At 36.1% G+C, this 17,435-nt stretch overlaps 1 protein-coding gene across 4 annotated transcripts in view; it reads right to left on the reverse strand.

The window, feature by feature from the left end:
• The window catches only part of KCNH8 (potassium voltage-gated channel subfamily H member 8), a 175,552-nt gene that overhangs the window by 112,304 nt on the left and 45,813 nt on the right, over positions 1 to 17,435 (reverse strand). For 3 of the 4 annotated variants that reach the window (XM_032108392.1, XM_032108385.1, XM_032108376.1), the window contains exon 2: positions 5,003 to 5,236. In XM_032108392.1, coding sequence (XP_031964283.1) covers positions 5,003 to 5,236 — 234 coding nt within the window. Of the gene's footprint in view, positions 1 to 5,002; positions 5,237 to 6,450; positions 6,536 to 17,435 lie in introns of those variants that run through there. The other variant, XM_032108399.1, reaches the window with a different exon arrangement.

A 17,435-nucleotide genomic window follows, 5' to 3' on the forward strand; every position in this document is an offset into this window, starting at 1 on the left:
TTACTGCTGGGTTTAACTTCCAAAAGACATGGTGGATTTCAGGAGATTGTTAAAAAAGGCAGCCAGTTAATGTTAGACTCCCATATTTCAAAATACTATAGGATATTTTTGGACAATCATTAAAAGTATATGTTTAAACTTCTTGTTGGAAGGAACAGATACTATTTCTGCAATGAGAAAAATACTTTCTGTAGAGAAGCTTGAGGAAAACCCAATTTTCTTTCATTGAAAAATAAATTAATTTCACCTCAATTTCTTTATAATTAATTGATTCTTCTACAATTTTAAATAACATTCTACTCTTTGTCTAAAAATAGCTTTTCTGTTTGCTTAACACAAGGAATGAATTAAATATAAGTGATGTCATGGAGCCTTTGCTATTCTCTAGCCACCTTATTCAACCACAAACATGGCAGAGGCAATGGATGATATCTCATGGCCTGAGCCTTATTTCGTTTGCCTGTGGCTGTCATTGCTGTTCATGTGAGAACACTGTTACACCCAGACTTCAAATTGCCTTTTGCATGATGAATCCAGTAGCTCAGTAAGAGGATCTGAGTTTTACACTTTCTCTACTCATAATTCTACCCGTATGAAACAATACCTTAATCTTGATCTTCCAGATAAGGATACAGGTTTATCAAAACACATGAAGAGACAAAATACCTCCATTTAATATTACTGACTTTTAAGAAATGAAGAAATAAATACAGAAATTAAATATATCATATCTTCCTGTCCTTATGATTTACTCACCAAATCTTTAGGGACCAGGAACTACAAGGCACATGCCTAAGACATAACCCAGAAAGTATTTAAATCAGTGTACACATAGAAGATGAAAAAATGCCCCTTGAGTCCTGGTGAACCATCACAGAAGAAGCAAACACTGCTTGCAGCCAAGTCCTAAGGCAGCTTGTAAAGATAGTCCCAGCAATGCCCTCTTGCTCCAGTCCTCTTACAGTGGGGATTTTTAACTATGCACAAAAGCTTGTGCAAACAGCCCTTTTTCTGGGGTGCACAGACACAAAGGTCACCACAGTGAAGTTTCTCAAACACGCATAAATCACTTGCAGCCACTGCTGATTACATTGTGTTTTACACAACTTATACATACACAGAAAGATGCCGGTTTCCTTTCAGTGAAGGAAGGCTGTGGAACTACGACATGTTTTAAAAGGTTGTGTGTAAGCACAGACCTCTTTTCAGACACTACAAACCTAATTTTGAGACATAGAAAATAAGCCTGATGGGGTCATAGGGGACCCAAGGTGTGACCTTCTCAGCAACTGAAGATGGAGAGCTTAGACTGGACTAAGTCACTGATTATGGGACTTATTGTAGCATTATCTTAGGCTGTAAGAGAAATGGAAAAATCCACACATCTGCTCAATTGTACTTCAGTTTGAGGAATGTGAAGACCTCATTTAACTACCTGTAATTGCTACTGACAAATTTCAGCAGAGGTCTGACAGGGAAAAAAAGAAAAGTTTGTTTAAATATGGTTCTTCAGCATAGTGTCCAACCGCTTTGAGATTGTTCTAAACAAGACATCCAGGAGTGAGCGTTTTTCTCACAACTCACTTGAATTCTGAAAGGTTAATTTACATTTCCATTACCATAATTGACAACTTAATTTGTTGCAGATGTTTTAAAGAAAATGTAGAAATAGTAACAGAAAAAAAAAGTTAAAAAATCAGCTCCTAAGCAATATAATTTTAAAACTTTCTGGAGAAGGCAACAATCATAAAATTCCTTGTCTTTCAATAGTTTTCTTTTCTGATTGTCTTCAAGAAACGAATATAGCTCTGTCAAAGAAAAAGCTAGAAACTGACTGAGGAACCAAAATAAACACTGAAGCTATGATGAAAAGTGTATTTTGAGTTGAATTTTCAAAAGACATCTCTCTCTGAAACTGCTGTATCTGCTGCAGTACTGCTCTGTGCTAACATGGCAGAAAATATTCAGGATGAGAAGGTACGGCCAGTTTATCCTATTCTAAGAATTTATTAAAATTCAAAAATGAGAACACACATAGACAAATGTTCTTATCCACTTCTAGTGGTTTCAGAAGGATTGGTCAGAGCACAACTGCTTAAGATGATTCTTTTCTTGAAATCCACACCCAAATGACAATGAAATACTGCAGTTCATCTGACAGAAAATCCACTTTACTCAGCTTCCTACCCAACTCCTTGCACACCACTCTTGCTGCAGTATCAGCTCAGAGCAGTCTGGAATTTCCATTAAATTTCATGTGGACTGCTGGGGTTGCTTTAGTTATAGCAAGCTATCCTTTAACTAACAATTATTGAGCAGAGGTGCTATGTGAATTCTTAAATGATGGTTAAATAACTGTGAAAGATCCATATTCAAGCTTAATAAATTCAGATCAAAACTACTTGTTTAGAATGAGCAGTCTAATTTACTGATAAAAACTGAATCAGCTTTGAAGTAAGTTTAAATCAAATTTAAAATATTGAAAAATATGCCAGGTAAGGAATCAATGCATATTCAGTTTTGTAACCTTGAATATCTGCCCCAAAAAATAAGACAAATATGATCTACATTTTAGACCAAATCCAGAAGAACAAACTGAGAGTAAGTTATTGTATTCATACATCCATGTCCCTTATACTAATTTTTATCGTAATGTTGTACTAACCATTAAGATTTCCATAAGAATTCTGAGGCACTTCAGTCTATTCTGTGAGCGCAAAATTATCCCTGAGGCCTGAAAGTGCTCATTTGGTCTTGTAGTTAGGCCCACAGAGCAAGGCTGTGCCAAACACCAGACTAAAGCCAGATAGGTGGTCCCCCTCTCACACCCTAAAGCTGTAACAGGACATTGAAATGTGACCCTGTGATAACTAAACATTGCTAGTTACTTGTCTCCCACCGATCTATGCTCCTAGCATTACACAGCCCAAATGACAATTATTTTGCATACTGGGTAAACTGGAATGTATCCACACAATCATTTCTGGGATATTATTCCCAAAGTTCTTATGTCTTAAAATATTTTTTAAACCTTTTTCTGCAACAAAGATGAAGTTCAATAAGCTTAACAGCTTCAGAAGTTCAATTTTTTCTCTGGAAAAAAAAAACAACCAACAAACCCAACCCAAACACAAAACCATTTAGCTAAAATGGGTGATCTGCCAAATTTGGAGCCTGAACTTTGCAGCTCTATTGAAAAACCAAGATTATTTTTTAAGACAAATTTTTCTTTTATACAAGAAAGTCTCATGTCATTTTAATACTTATTCATTTCTGTTTCCCAGTGGTGCAGAAACACATGGAAATGAAAAATATAAGAGGCAGTCTGGGAAATTTATTCCTATTCAGAAAATATATTGGAGTGGCTTCCAGTCAAATTATACACAGGGATGCATGTAGGATGGATAGTGGGAATTCTTTTAGCCTCAACAATTTCCCTTTATCTATTTATCTGTGATTCAGCTACTTCTCTGATAATTGACCTGCAATTTCTTTCTACCTGTATTAATAATATCTATTATAGCTTTGAAGCACCCTTTCATAATGTAAAGGAATCACAATTTATCCTTCAGGACAAAGAAAATGAAATATATGTCTTAGCTTTACTTCTTTAACTTAAATACCTTGAAATATCTTCTTACCATGCCCAGTTATCACTGTATAATACTGGAGAAAAGGTGCTCTTATCCCTCCAGGTCAAAACTATTTCCCCCCTATATTCAGAAATGTTTTGCGATTTGGAACTACTTTATTTGAATATCCTTCCTGAAACAATTCCAAGAAACTATGTGAATCTCTTCTATATGTTAAAAAACAGAACCAAACACCCCCCACACACTCCCAAGCCTCCCCAAAAAGACAAGACAAGGAAGCATTTAGCAGGATATTCCATATTAACTTCAAAATTTCATCCTATGGAGAGCAGCAATCATGAGCGCAAGCCAACGAATCAACATTTCTCCTTTTTGTGTTAGTGAAACTGAAGCTGCCTTCAAACACTCTAAATCACTTTCTTATCACTATGTAGTTTTTACTTTTAGAAAATAACTTCTTAAAGCATATAATAATAATAACAGTAATATTATTTAAAGGGAAAAGGTTTCATTAATAAAGATAGAAGTAGGGATAGACAATGGCAAAATGTGGTCTAGACATATGCCTATAAACTCTTAACTATACAATAAAAGAGAAAGTGATACTCAACACCCATGGATCCACTGAGCCCATGGATCTCTAGGCTCCTGTTACACTGGTTGAAATCCTGTCAGTATCTCAAACTTAGTGTCACGTGTTTGAAGATCACATGAATGTGGCCATAGGAATATATGGAATAAGCACCCTGAAGCAGCTGGATATAGCTGAAAGCTGGGAAGTGTGCATCATGGGCTTCTCTCTTCTGTGCCTCAGGCATCTCGACTATGAAATTGTCCTTAGAAATGTCTTGCCATAGGAGTCAAAGATGTGGTGCAGCTTGAAATTTCCTGTAGTCTGTGGGGTTACTTGATGACCAGAAATTTTCTTTGTGTGACAATACGGACTTGAACATAAATTTTACTTTTCCACTTCTTGAAAATCATTGCTATTGTGTTTATGTATAGTGGCTGTTGAGAAGAAATCACTTGGCTCATGCAGACATCTGAGCATTTTAGTGATGGGATTTATGTAGCCTGTCTACCTTATTGTGAATATGAATATTTTTATTACAGCTTCAGCAATAAGGGATAAAAACGTCAATATAAGAAAAAGAAGAAAAAGCAGTGTCATACTGAGTGCAAATAACAGTTTAGGATCCTGAATTTCCTCTATTCAGCCTAGTAACATACTTATATAAAATCAATAACACTAATATAAACATAGTCTCAATGTGTCATTATTCAAATATATTCTTGTAGGTTTGATGATAGACACACTAAATCATTACATAGAAATGGACATACATATATTATATGCATTTATGCTAAGTTTCATTCTTTAGGACCAACAGAATAGGAAAGAATCTTACCATTCTTCTTGTAGAACATGATTTCTCCTTTAAATTCTATCTTTTCCTCCAACGATTTCTCAATTTGAAGAATCATCTGCTCATTTGTTTCAGCACCAAGTAAAAATTTGCAGCTGCAGCTCTTCTGCATGACTTCAGTCCGTGCAAATCCAGCAAGCTCACAGAAGCCATCAGAGCAGTAAACAATGGGGAATCCTTTAGCCACCTGAGCATTTGCAAGGATGAAGTTACTATCTGCAGAAGAACACAAAAGTAAAATATGAATTAAGTCTAAATTCTACACCGCTTGACATAGTTCTTTCTTTAGCATCATAAGAAGGAACAAGTGGACAGACATTTAAAAACATTTAAGTCCCAACTGCCTGCAAACAAGAATCTAACTTCTGGTTTCAGACTATTATTCTTAAATTAAATCAAGTCTAATAGTCCACAGATCATCATACAATAGTTCTTCATGGCTTTGTACAGTTTGCCTCACTGTCTCCCCTCAAGGAATACTTTATTATGGCTGCCTCTGAGGTAGGTTTCAACACATTAAAACAACCACTTGACCAAACACTGGTGAAAAATATCAAAATTTTGGAGAAATTTGAAACTTTATGTTATGCCGCCACTCAGACTACTCTGCAGTCTGAACAGCTGATATAAATGCAGCTACATCATAAAATACCAAAAAATCTCCATGGTCTCAGTAAGACAATGTTGACCTATATCAGCACTCAAACTAATGTATTCTATATCATTTTGCAAGGGAATCCTTAAAAGTGCAGTTGAGTGACATGCCAGGCTACATGGAATTAGGGACATTCTAGACTACATGGAATTATTTATACTTTGTGGAGTGTGGGGTTAATTTTGTTGAGGGCTTTTTTGTTTGTTTGTTTGTTATTTGTTTCCTTTGTTTTTGTTTTTTAGGAAAAAGGATTAAATATTTCACCCAAAATCAGTCATCTGTCTTTTGGAGCCCCACCATACTTCTCCCATATGAAACAGACACATCAAAGATTCACCATTTTGTTATACTTAATTTTTCAGTGTGTTTAAGCTGCAACCATTGTGCATGATACATTCAAGAGTAGCATGTTGATATGGGCATCAATCAACAAAATGAGGTGTTTTAATTTGATTTCAAATCTTTGGCAAATCTAAAAGTTGAACCTATTGACAACCTCATAGCTCATTCCCATACATTGCTGAAATGTTTTTGAAGGCTTTGTGCCTCAGACCTTCATCTTCAGCCTATGCCAACAACTCTGGCCCTTTACAGTTTTTTCAGTTACCAGGGAGACCTTTGCCAGATAACATATGAACTTTTCCTACAGGTTTTTTGCCTGTGTTTCCTTATCTTCAAGTAAAAAAAAAAAAAAATTATGGGCAGAATTTGTCTACATTTCACATTGAGGGAGGAAAGACTATTTTTTGCCTATTGCTTGTTAAGAAATGTTTACCTTACAGCTTGCTAGCAGGAGCTTAGGAGCAGTCTAGTCCCAAGACAGATACCTCTCATTTTTCAGACTTATGTGCAAGTGAATCCATCTGTATGTATTAAGGAGAAATACTATTAACTAACCCACAATCCCTTGATAAATATTCAGAAATTTAAAGAGAAAGAAATGAATTATTTTAATGGAAAAATCAGGTTGATATGCCTAATCCCCATACAGGGATATATTATTTATGATTGGGAAGGGAAGGACAGAATTCATAAACTAAAATAGAGGAAAAATAGGTCTATTTTTCAGTCTGAACCATCACAAGAGTTCTATATCTGTGAAATCCCAAAAACTTCAGCTATGTTACTCTTTAATTACCCAAGGCATAAAATACTGTCTTATACTGCTAAGATTTCAGTATTTTAAAGACAATGGAGGTTTATTAAATGATCAATTTGCTCTCAAGACTTTCCTTCAGTTACCCATATTTTATTTAAATTTAATTAAATTCTTTCAATAAATGATGGTTATGTTAAAACAGTCTTTTCCCATTTACCAAATATGTTTTTAAAATGCATCCTGGTTCAGTGCAGTGCTTGACTTAGCCTGTCATTTTTATTTGCCTAACTGGGGAATAAGCATCATTACCATTCATGAACTAACATGCTGCTCCCCCTGTCAACACAAAACTAAATCCCCACACTGCCAAAAGAATTAAAGTCATATGCTTGCAGTGCATAATGACAGTGTGACAGTGCAGAACCTGCAGATCATTCATACCAAATATATTTGTAGCTAGCAAATTAATTTACTTCTCTGTTTCTTGTTGTTTAAGATGCAATTATGTGGTGCAAAGGCTGCTGTGGGGTTTTGCTTTTCTTTTTAATTCTAATTCTGCTTCATACAATTCTGAACAATTAGAATTAAAAAGAAAAGCAGAAGCAGAATATGGAACAACAAAAGGAAAAAAAAAGGTAGAGAGGACATGCAGTAGTGAATGAATATCATTATTAATAGGAATACACTGGAGCTTACCAACTATGCCATGATTTTATGAAAAATGTAAGGTGGCCAAACTCTATTGTCATTTACACCAGAATAAACCCATAATAATTGTAGTTACTTTAACATTCGTGGAATAAACCAGTTTACTTATGAAAACCAATCCAGTACCAGCTAGAATAAGAGCCAATCTTTCTCTTAATATCAGCAGAGGTCTGATAAGGCTTGTAAGCCTAATTTTACTGAACTTTTTGAGTACAACATCAAAGCATCAGCATCAGGAAAATACAATCACAACTATATTTGCTGTTTTTCTTGAGCTTGAAGTTCAAATAAAATAATGAGAGATGCACCTATAATCCCAAACTAGTACACTAAGGGACATATTTAAATCATTTGTTAAAAAATTTCTTGTCATACCAAAAAGGATCAAGAAACATTATGCCGAATAATTACATGTATCATCCAATTCTTCACTAACATTTATTAAGTGATTAACATTAACCTATTACATAAGGCAAATTAAAAAAAAAACAACCAAAAGCCAAACAAACCCATACCTTAAAATAGTCTGGTTAAAAGTTTATTTAGTTCTGTAATTTATTTTTATCGCTTCAAATCTTTAATATCACTTGCTATTACTCATGCATGTAAAACACCATAAAATATTTCAAAAAAACAAGTACTGAGGGTGAAATTTCTATCATTCAGGCTTTGTTGTGACACAAATAACAAACCCAGCATTTAATTTCATGATCTTCAATGATAGCTAGATGGGTTTTAAAATCTAGAGTAAGATAAATGACATTTTCTTTAGAATAATTTTTTAGAAACCTATGGACTGAAAGAAAACACATTTATTTATTTTTTAATTTGCAGCAGGAAAGTTGCAATGAGTGATACAAACCTATTGGTCTGTATATTTTGGTAAATGTTTGTGTGTAGATTGCTACACTTCCATAATAATATAGAAGTTGTTGAATTCCGTATTATTCTTTCAGCACATTGGCCTGAATATTAAGCTATTTTATTCAGGTTGATCAGAAGACAATATTAGATTACAGGTAGATGTTTCTTTTAAATTTTACTTTTAGATAAGAAAATACATCCAAGATAAACACTTGGTCTATTGAGAAAGATGTAACCCTGAACTTTGGGGCATTTGGAACAACAGGGTAGAGCTGCTGAAAAGCTGTGTAAGAATGAACAGATTTAGACTATTGAGGAATAAATCTGGTGCAGGTAGTTCAGTTTGCCAACTGCACACTGAGATGCAGATTGAGCTCTGGGTGGGAGCCTGAGGCAAGAGACCATGAACTGCCAACCCTTTGGTTAGCAAAGGGCACAAAGATGGGTGGATGGACTCTGAGGGACACAGCGGAGCAGATGATTCAGGAGAAAGAGAGAGACTTGTGTGAGGAGAGACTGCGAGGATATAAAAGCCCAGGGGTTCCTTTGTTGAAGGTCCTCCTTGGAGGCACCAGCTCAGGCTGTTTCTGTGTTGCTGTGCCATGAATAAATGGCTTTATGGAAAGAGTCACCTGAGGGTCTGCTCTGGGAAAGCTGGGGTGGATTGGGTGGGGAAACCTGGTCTGACTGTGTGAGTGTGGGATGTTCAGGGAGTCCGGCAGGCACCTGTCAGGTCACTGGAGCCACCCATAGTGAAGGGGCCTCGGTCCCAGCAGTCAAAGTCTCTGAGCTGGGAGTGTGACTGGCAGAGAATCAAGAGAACGGGCAGACTGGATGTTTTCTTAACTGTTTGACCATAGGTTTCAGCTCAGAAGTTAAGTGCTGGAAGTCTCTGCAAAATAAATTAAAAAATTCAAATTGGATAATTGTATACTAGCTTTGGATAAAAATACTTGATTTTATGTCCAAGCCTGCACGGGTTGGGCAAAGGATGATTTGGAAGTGCCTCTGTTAAGATGGGACAAGAAGTGTAGATACAAAATATCCAACATTCACCAGGTTTTCCTTTGGCAGTAAGTCAGCAGAGATGGATGAATGTGAGAGAGGTCCCTGACTAGTCAGCGCAACTTAAAAGAAGATTTTTTTCAATTGTGATTCTTTTATTTTAAGCTCATTTTCTATGAAGCTCAAATTACTTTTTCACATGAAAGTTTGAAGGAAGACTATTAGGAGCTCGCAGACCTGCATTCATTTCAGAAGTAGAACATACTGGAGAGGATAGGACATTGATCAACAGAAGATTCATGTGGTTTCCAGAAATCTCTACCAGAAACACATCATAAAGCCAGAGAACCAAATAAGATGAACCAGAACCTTGCTAACTATACCTTCAATCACAGGCTTAGACATTGTTGCCCTGTTTCAATGATACCCAAAAATTATAACCAGAGAAACGGAAGAAATTTAGATCTTATGCTGTCTGATACAGAGAATCTTATCCTCTAAACATCCCATGACAAAGTTTTAGAATTGAGATAATTAAAGAAAAAGGCTTTATGCAATACCCTTCCTCCTAATTAATGCCCACAATTTATCTGAATGTTTGTAATGACACTGTGCTACATTTTCACTCTGCACTCCCTTCATAAATCCTACTGTCATATCTAGCAAAAATGACAAAAGGGTTTTTGCTTTAATACTGTGGCTATGTGTGCTATAAATCTCATCATTGTGCTTCCCCAGTTCATTTAAAAGTTCTTTTCAATCAAAGTCCAGAAGGTTTCATGAAGAGAATACCTATCTGACATCTTTTGCAACTGAGCAAAGCCAACAACCATTCTAATTTTAAATATTAAATTATTTAAGAATTAAAGAGGAAGAAAAAATCCTACAAAAGAAAAAATCTTTAGCAATTAAAGAAGCTGCATTAATTAAGCAAGTGACTCACACGGTTACTCTATTGATTGTAGAACAGTCCACAATTCTTCTGGATGAAAGGATTTACTACACTTAGATTTGATTCCACAGTTTGTACTCAGGCAACTTAACAAGGGAAATCTCATTCCAGGTTCATGCAAATTACCGTGACAGGCAACATGACCACATTAACAGTTAAGATTACTGATTAATTGAATGATTAAAGTAGCATATGAAAACATTTAGCTTTATGTCAGCACATTTAGATGGAAGTGAATTTAATTAGAGCTCACAAGCATTTGCCAGCTAGTGTCTTTTGAATCTGATCGAGACCAAGATGATTTTTATAATGCATACACTTCCAAATATTAAAATTCCTCTTGAAAAATCTCAGTACGGTTGACTGGGTCACTAATGTGAGGTGAAGATTTATCTAGATCTAAGAAAGTCAGAAAGCAAGCTGTTTATACTGATACTTCCTCCCACTATTCTGTAAAAATGAATTCAGATTCCAATGAATTTACAGTAGTACAGTGAAAGGTATAACTATTGCATTAAAAAGTACAAGTATGGACAGATGAACAAAAGACCTATCACTGTAAATCACTGTAACCTTTATAACTGATTTCATCAGCCAACTCCTTTCATTATGAGGAGATGTATTCATAAAATTTGGTAACAGCTACAAATTTAGAGTACAAAACAGTATTTGAAGTACCCAGCCCTATGGACTCAGCTCAAGGGGTAAGCTTACATAGCTCCCACTTGACCTGAACTGACAGGAATAATTTCCCGTAAGTCGAAAAGTTCTGAACTCAGTAGCTAAGAACTAAACCTTTCATTTTGTATTTACAAAAATATTTAGTCTGACAGTGAAAATGCTTTACTGTATTCAATATTTATAGCTACAAGAAGAGTTAATCTGCAGTGCAGTTCAGCATGGAGATGTCTAAGCAAAATTTGGGCATCTGGTTGCTAAATCATCCCCCAGTCTTATTGATAAACACAGATCATAAGCCACTTGAGAGACTTGGTGTTTAACGATCTTGAACCCAGCTTTCATTGCCATTAGTGCATCAGGTCAATACTGGAATAATGACTGCAACTTCCTGCATGACCAGTAAAATTACCTATTCCTAGGAGAAAGCAGACCAAAAAGCCAGACTGTATCAGAGAGAAACAAAGTGAAAAACAAAACCAGTAGTGAACCTCATGGTACAATGGGCTTCTGGCATCTTAGTGAGGAAAAAAATTATTTGCTCCTCCATTAGGAATCTTTGTGCATGTTCTTATTGCTTTTCTAATCTCAGTATCATTTGCATCTACCTGAACTCTAAAATATAAGACTGAGAAGGACTATGTTGAAATAGTAGCACCGCTGTGACTACTCATGTATCATCACAGAGCACCTTTCAAATAAACAATCAGTACAATTGTAAAGGGTGAACTATAGTAAAGGAAAAAACATTCAGCAGAGATTACTTTTAAATTCTTCAAAATTAAGCTCCACTAGAAGAAGTAAAGAGCTACATCTTTTCCTCAGAAGGAAATATGAATTAGTCTAAAATATATATTTGCTTTTTGCTTTATATTTATCTGGAATTACAAATTCACATATGCCAGTTTAATCAAGGTTAAAATGAAATATTGCTTTTCCCACCCTTAAGCTTTGTTGATACTGACAAAATTTTACTTTTCAGTAAAAAAAGATTACATTCTATTTGATGAGCATTATTTATGTCATTGATTGTGCAGTGACTCCCATTACACTGTGCAGATGTAACTAAAAAAGCTATATTGCAGTTGTCAAATATTTACATGTCAGTTTTATAGGCATTGAAGTGCTGCAAGTAAAACAGCACATGGCACTGGAAAAAAAGAGGAAACAAACCCAAAAAAAAAAAAGAGACATTAACAATCAAGAGACACTGTAACTCGTGAGTCACCAGCATGCTGTGACAATGTGCAGTGTCGTCCAGGAGTTACTTGCTGGGTGCTTGTTTTTCTGACAGGACTGAACCCTATATCCCTCATGAGGGAATTCAGCTGTTCAGTGTATTCTGTGAGTGCCCACTGCAGAGCAGAGTGCACAGGTTCACATTTCCAGGGGAAGCATATTTTACAATTTCTCCAATAAAATACATGGAAATTTTAAATTCATCCACCAGGCAGAAATGCCATTTGTGTAACCCAGCTATATTTGATTTGTTGTTTGGGTTTTTTCCAACTGTTATATTGATTTAATTCACCTGGAATTTAAAAATGGAATTGCTATAAATCAAACTAACACATAGGGTTCTCATAAGCTCAAATCATATAGCTCAATGATTTAAGAGCCTGGGACCATGATTTGCTTTCGAGCGTTCAACCGAGAGAAAGGTTTGCAGACAACACTCTCCCTGAAAAGAAATATTTTCAAAGACAAGAGCCACATCATCAACAAATATTTATTAATGTGACCCTGTCCACACCTTCCTTTATCACTTGTCTGAACTAAGAATGAAATAAGGAATTGAAAAGTGTTATATTTACAGCTGTATTAAGTACATGTCATCTACTCACAATTGGTGCTCAGTTTGCAGACATACTGAATTTTCAGCATTGCATAATATTTTGTGGTTTTAGTATCCTACACTTGCCTGTACCATGTAACATGCCTGATGAACCTGTTTGTAACACTACTGCAGTGGATAACCCTTTGAATATTTGCACTCAGTGTACACACTGCTACTGATACTGCAACATATGAGCAGCCATATGTTACAGATGCTGCTTATACAGCTAGTGGAAGAATACAGGGGAAAAGATTTACCAGACATTATTCTTGCATAACTGAGAGGAAGAACATAAACTAGACATTTTGAAGCCAGTGTGAAATGGCTGTGAAAGATCATGTTCCTGGCTCTTTGAAATCTAATGCTCCTTTCCTCTTATGAGACTGTGTTAATTATGGAGTGGTAGCTCAGGGGCTTGGAAAATATCTTGACGCCATCTAAACTGGAAACAAGAAACTGAATTTCTTTACAGTGTGATGATGCAGAGTTCAAGAACTATTCACCTACCATTGGGAAAGTTTCATCTTATCAATTTGAAATGAAGTGGATATGGTCTGGAAGACGCTAAGTATCTGGAAGTTTTGCAGCAAAGGAGCACATATATGAATACACAGCGAAATTGCCTGGGTTTTGAAATGAGTAGATTTCATGGAAATTTGTTTCCCCTTTGAAAGTTAAAATATGTTAAAATAACTTTGTGGATTCTATGTATTCTATATTAAAGAATGTTATCAGTAAGAACATGAAGAAAATATTTTCAACACAGAAATATAAGGAGATATTAGTGCAAAGAGAGTAGAAAATCTTTATGGTCCTTCCACTTGCTTCTACCATGCAAGGCCAGAAGGTGTTTAATGTCCACATGCTAAGCAAAGGGAACTTTCAGCCACTATTCCCAAGAAGAATGAAAGAGGAGAATTTACACTTGCAGCCCTGGAAGTGGCCATGAAAGAAAGAGGGACCAAGCTATGCCCTCTGGAGAGACTCCAGTGAGGGACGAATCATAAACACACTAATTCTCCTCTGGTCACAGTGGGGCATTTCATGCCAAGTGTCCTCACGTGAACAAAATTATGTATTCTCAGAACAGAACCAAACCCACTTCTGGGTTTAAACTGAAGGCAAAAGGGATGGTGATCATCCTTCCTCAGCACCATCTGCCTAATGCAGCACTTGGACTCCACAGAAGGTGGTGCAGCATCCTCACCTTTTGCATATGATTTTCATTTTCACAGGTGAGATACACAAATGACAATGTCAAAACCACTATCTGTTCAGATACCACATGTTGCTATTATATTCTCTGAATAAGAAACTTTTCCCATTTTATACAAGTGCTATACTACCCTGAAGTAGTTACTCAAAGAGGCTCAAAGCTGATTTTCATGTATGCTAGACCATATACATAATTTCTGGGCTTTTCACTGTCACTTTTACAATCCCCTATGACTCCCACAACAATTTCATGACAGCTTGTGGTGAGTTTTACTGTATTGATTTTCCCCTATAATTATTGTACTTCAATATTAAGGTGTCAGAACTTTAAGAGTAACTATTTTGAACCTTTGTAGTTTATATGCTCATCTCTCAATCCCTGAAATTAAAGGATAATCCTGAGTTAATTTTAATGGGGAGTAAAAGCAGACTCCCTTGTGCCTATTCCAGTGAAATGAGCTGTCTGTAAACAGCAAGAATTTCTGCATGCATTTTTCTCAGAGAAGCAAAACTAATCTGAAACAATGCAATCAAGAAGAAAGTCTGTTCCAAGAATGTTTTTCTGAAAAATTGACAGGAATCATATTAAAAATGATTCATAAAATAATGAACAGTGTCCAGGAAATGTCGTTTCCAGAGGGGAAAGTTGTATACTATACTATTTTCATTAATAAAGAATTACATAGTATATCCCAAACTCACCCTCTCCGAATAAAAAATCCTAAGAATTTCAATATAAGGATTACTGGCATTGTCTTGAGCAAGATCTGTAAAAAAACCAATATTTTGAGGGTGGAAAAGGATGAGAGGGAGGTTAGAGGTGAGAGTGTAATTAAGTTATCCTATTCAAAGGAAAACAAATAATCTTGTAGTGGTTTTCTCACATGAGAATGATCTCATAAAAAATCCAGAGGAAAAATGCTAAAAATATGTGGAAGGATGAGTTTTCTCGTAGAATAAACAAGTAGAACAACCTTAATGGAAAAGCAGATGTATGAAGTAGACATGGGCTATTATTCCTTATAGTAAAGCTCCTATGGACCTCCTGAATGACTGGTGTAGCTTACAGCAGGAGTACCTGAGCTTAGACCTACTGATTTATGCAAGGTATACAAATAATCAAGGCAGAAGCTGCCTGGGGAACCAGAAAGGCTTGAAGCGAACACTGCCATAAGATGGTCTTCTGGAGAAAAATCCAGATATTGGCTGAAGAAATGAATATGATCTGGAAGATTCAAAGCAGCTGGAACCTTTCAGTAAACTTTTTTCAGTAAAGGAGTACCTATGTAAATACATAGTGAAGTTGCCAGGGTTTTAATTACCTTAGAAGAAGAAAAAATACTTTGGACTAAGTAGTGTCTCAATGAAAGAAATCAGTCAAGGAAGAGATTGCGATAAAAAAAAATCTCTGAACTGAACCCCAAAGGACTTAAAGAGTGCAGATAACAGAAGAAATACACCAAAATCATGATAGGACTGAAGATAGTTACCCAAATCTAGACCTTTTTGTGCCTTCTTGCTTTGTTCTATTTCTAGTTCTTTTTTTACAGGAAGTAAAGAGACTAAGTATCACAGAACCATCTTTGGCATTTCTAAAGCAAAAATTTTATTCTGCCACGGAACAAAACCAATACCCCTTCCTGCCTCTTTTCCCCAAAGTGCTATTTAAGCATAAAACCCCCAAATCTTACTTCGGAAAGAGACTCTCATGAGAACAATAGGCCAGTGCTCAATAATTAATGCAAGTCCCAAACCTCCAAAATCCCAGGAAAATGTTATTTATTAACTGTACTGCAGTGAATCAGTATCATTAGGGAACCAGGTAGCTTTTCTGAGAATTCTATCAGTCAAAACATACAAATTACATTTGAGGTTTAAAAAAAATTATTCTTACTGCTCCAAAATAGTTTAAAGTAAAAAAACCCCCAGTTGTTGGCACTATACTTGTAAGACAAAGGCAACGCTATTTTTGTTCCACAGGAAAAAAGTGTAAGAATGCTGCAATCTAACTCCAGTGTTGTTATGGGAGGTAGTTTGTAGTCTTGCTTAGTTTTGCTGGAGCTCAATCTGAAGAAAGTGGTGAAAAATATCTTGACAAATGGCAGCAGGTGCTTGTATCCGGGTGCAAAGTTTTCGTGCTAGAGAGACTCATTCATTCTGAGAGTTTAGGAATAATTTGTAGAAAGGCAGATATTTATATCTTTGTCTCATCAAGTAAAAGTGGCACTGAGCAAACAGAAAAATACTAAAAATACAGAAATAAGGTTCTATAAATCACACTTAGCGAAAACACCAAAAGTAGAAGAAAGCTATAAATTATAACATGATTGTACTGCCACATTTCCTGTGCAACCTGATGCTGTAAATTTGGAAATTCATTGCTGCTCTAGATACTGTTTTGAAAGTAAAAATTTATTCAGAGACTAAAAATCAGTTGGAGAATTTAACCAGCAGCATCATATACACCAGCAGAAATGTCTTTTGCAATTCAGATGGCCAAAACACTGAAGCAGTGTAAAACCTTTCCTTTAACCTACTCAACCTCAGTATTGGGGTCAATACTGGAATGGTGGGAAGTGACTTCAAAGGGTTACTCAGAATAAAGACCTTTATTTATCATAAGTGGAGGGTCTGGTGGCCAATATCCTCCATGTCTAGTCCAGACTGGGCATTGTCTTAAAGCACAAGAAGTGGATAACATCAGCATCAAGCCAGGATAGAATTCAGAACACTTCTGTACTACGCATACACAGCCAGGCTCTAAGTGTTGAGTAAATGAGCTGACCTGGCCCATGTCTTTCCTTCTTGCAAATAAAGGTCAAAGAACATCTGTAGGTGAGATACTGTAGAACTTATTTCTTAACTTGAAATTACTCTAAGGAAAGAGAAAAGAGGTATATTTTTTGTTGCTGGTTTTCAACCCACTACAGGTGGTTTTCTTATTATGCTGATTGAATAACGTTAGTGCACGATGTAGGCATCTGAACTTGTGGATTATATTGTGGTGTAGGAAAAGTATTCCATTTCAGATCACTCCATATGTGTAAATATGTGTAAATAGGATCATTACACAGACTGTGCAAAGCAGCATAAATTAACTTTCTTAAGTTACAATAGCAACAATGAAAACTCTGGGCAAAACTTCACAAAATCTATGACTCTTGGTCAATGTCATAGGTTAGCAAGCATAGTCCCGGAAGGGACGTCCTTGCTAAGGGGTGCTTACAGCTTCCTCTGGGACCTGACAGAACCTATCAGCTGGCCAGTTTGAATATGGACAATTCTTTAAGCCACTTAAAATTGTGACCACCTCTGTGATGCACACTTAAGAATAGACCAACACCCCACAGCTCTCTCTCTCGTTTCCGGCACTGGGACAGGTGGCTGCGGGCCCCGTGTGGG

Source organism: Corvus moneduloides, chromosome 1 (genome assembly GCF_009650955.1).
Source record: "Corvus moneduloides isolate bCorMon1 chromosome 1, bCorMon1.pri, whole genome shotgun sequence".
NCBI lineage: Eukaryota > Metazoa > Chordata > Aves > Passeriformes > Corvidae > Corvus > Corvus moneduloides.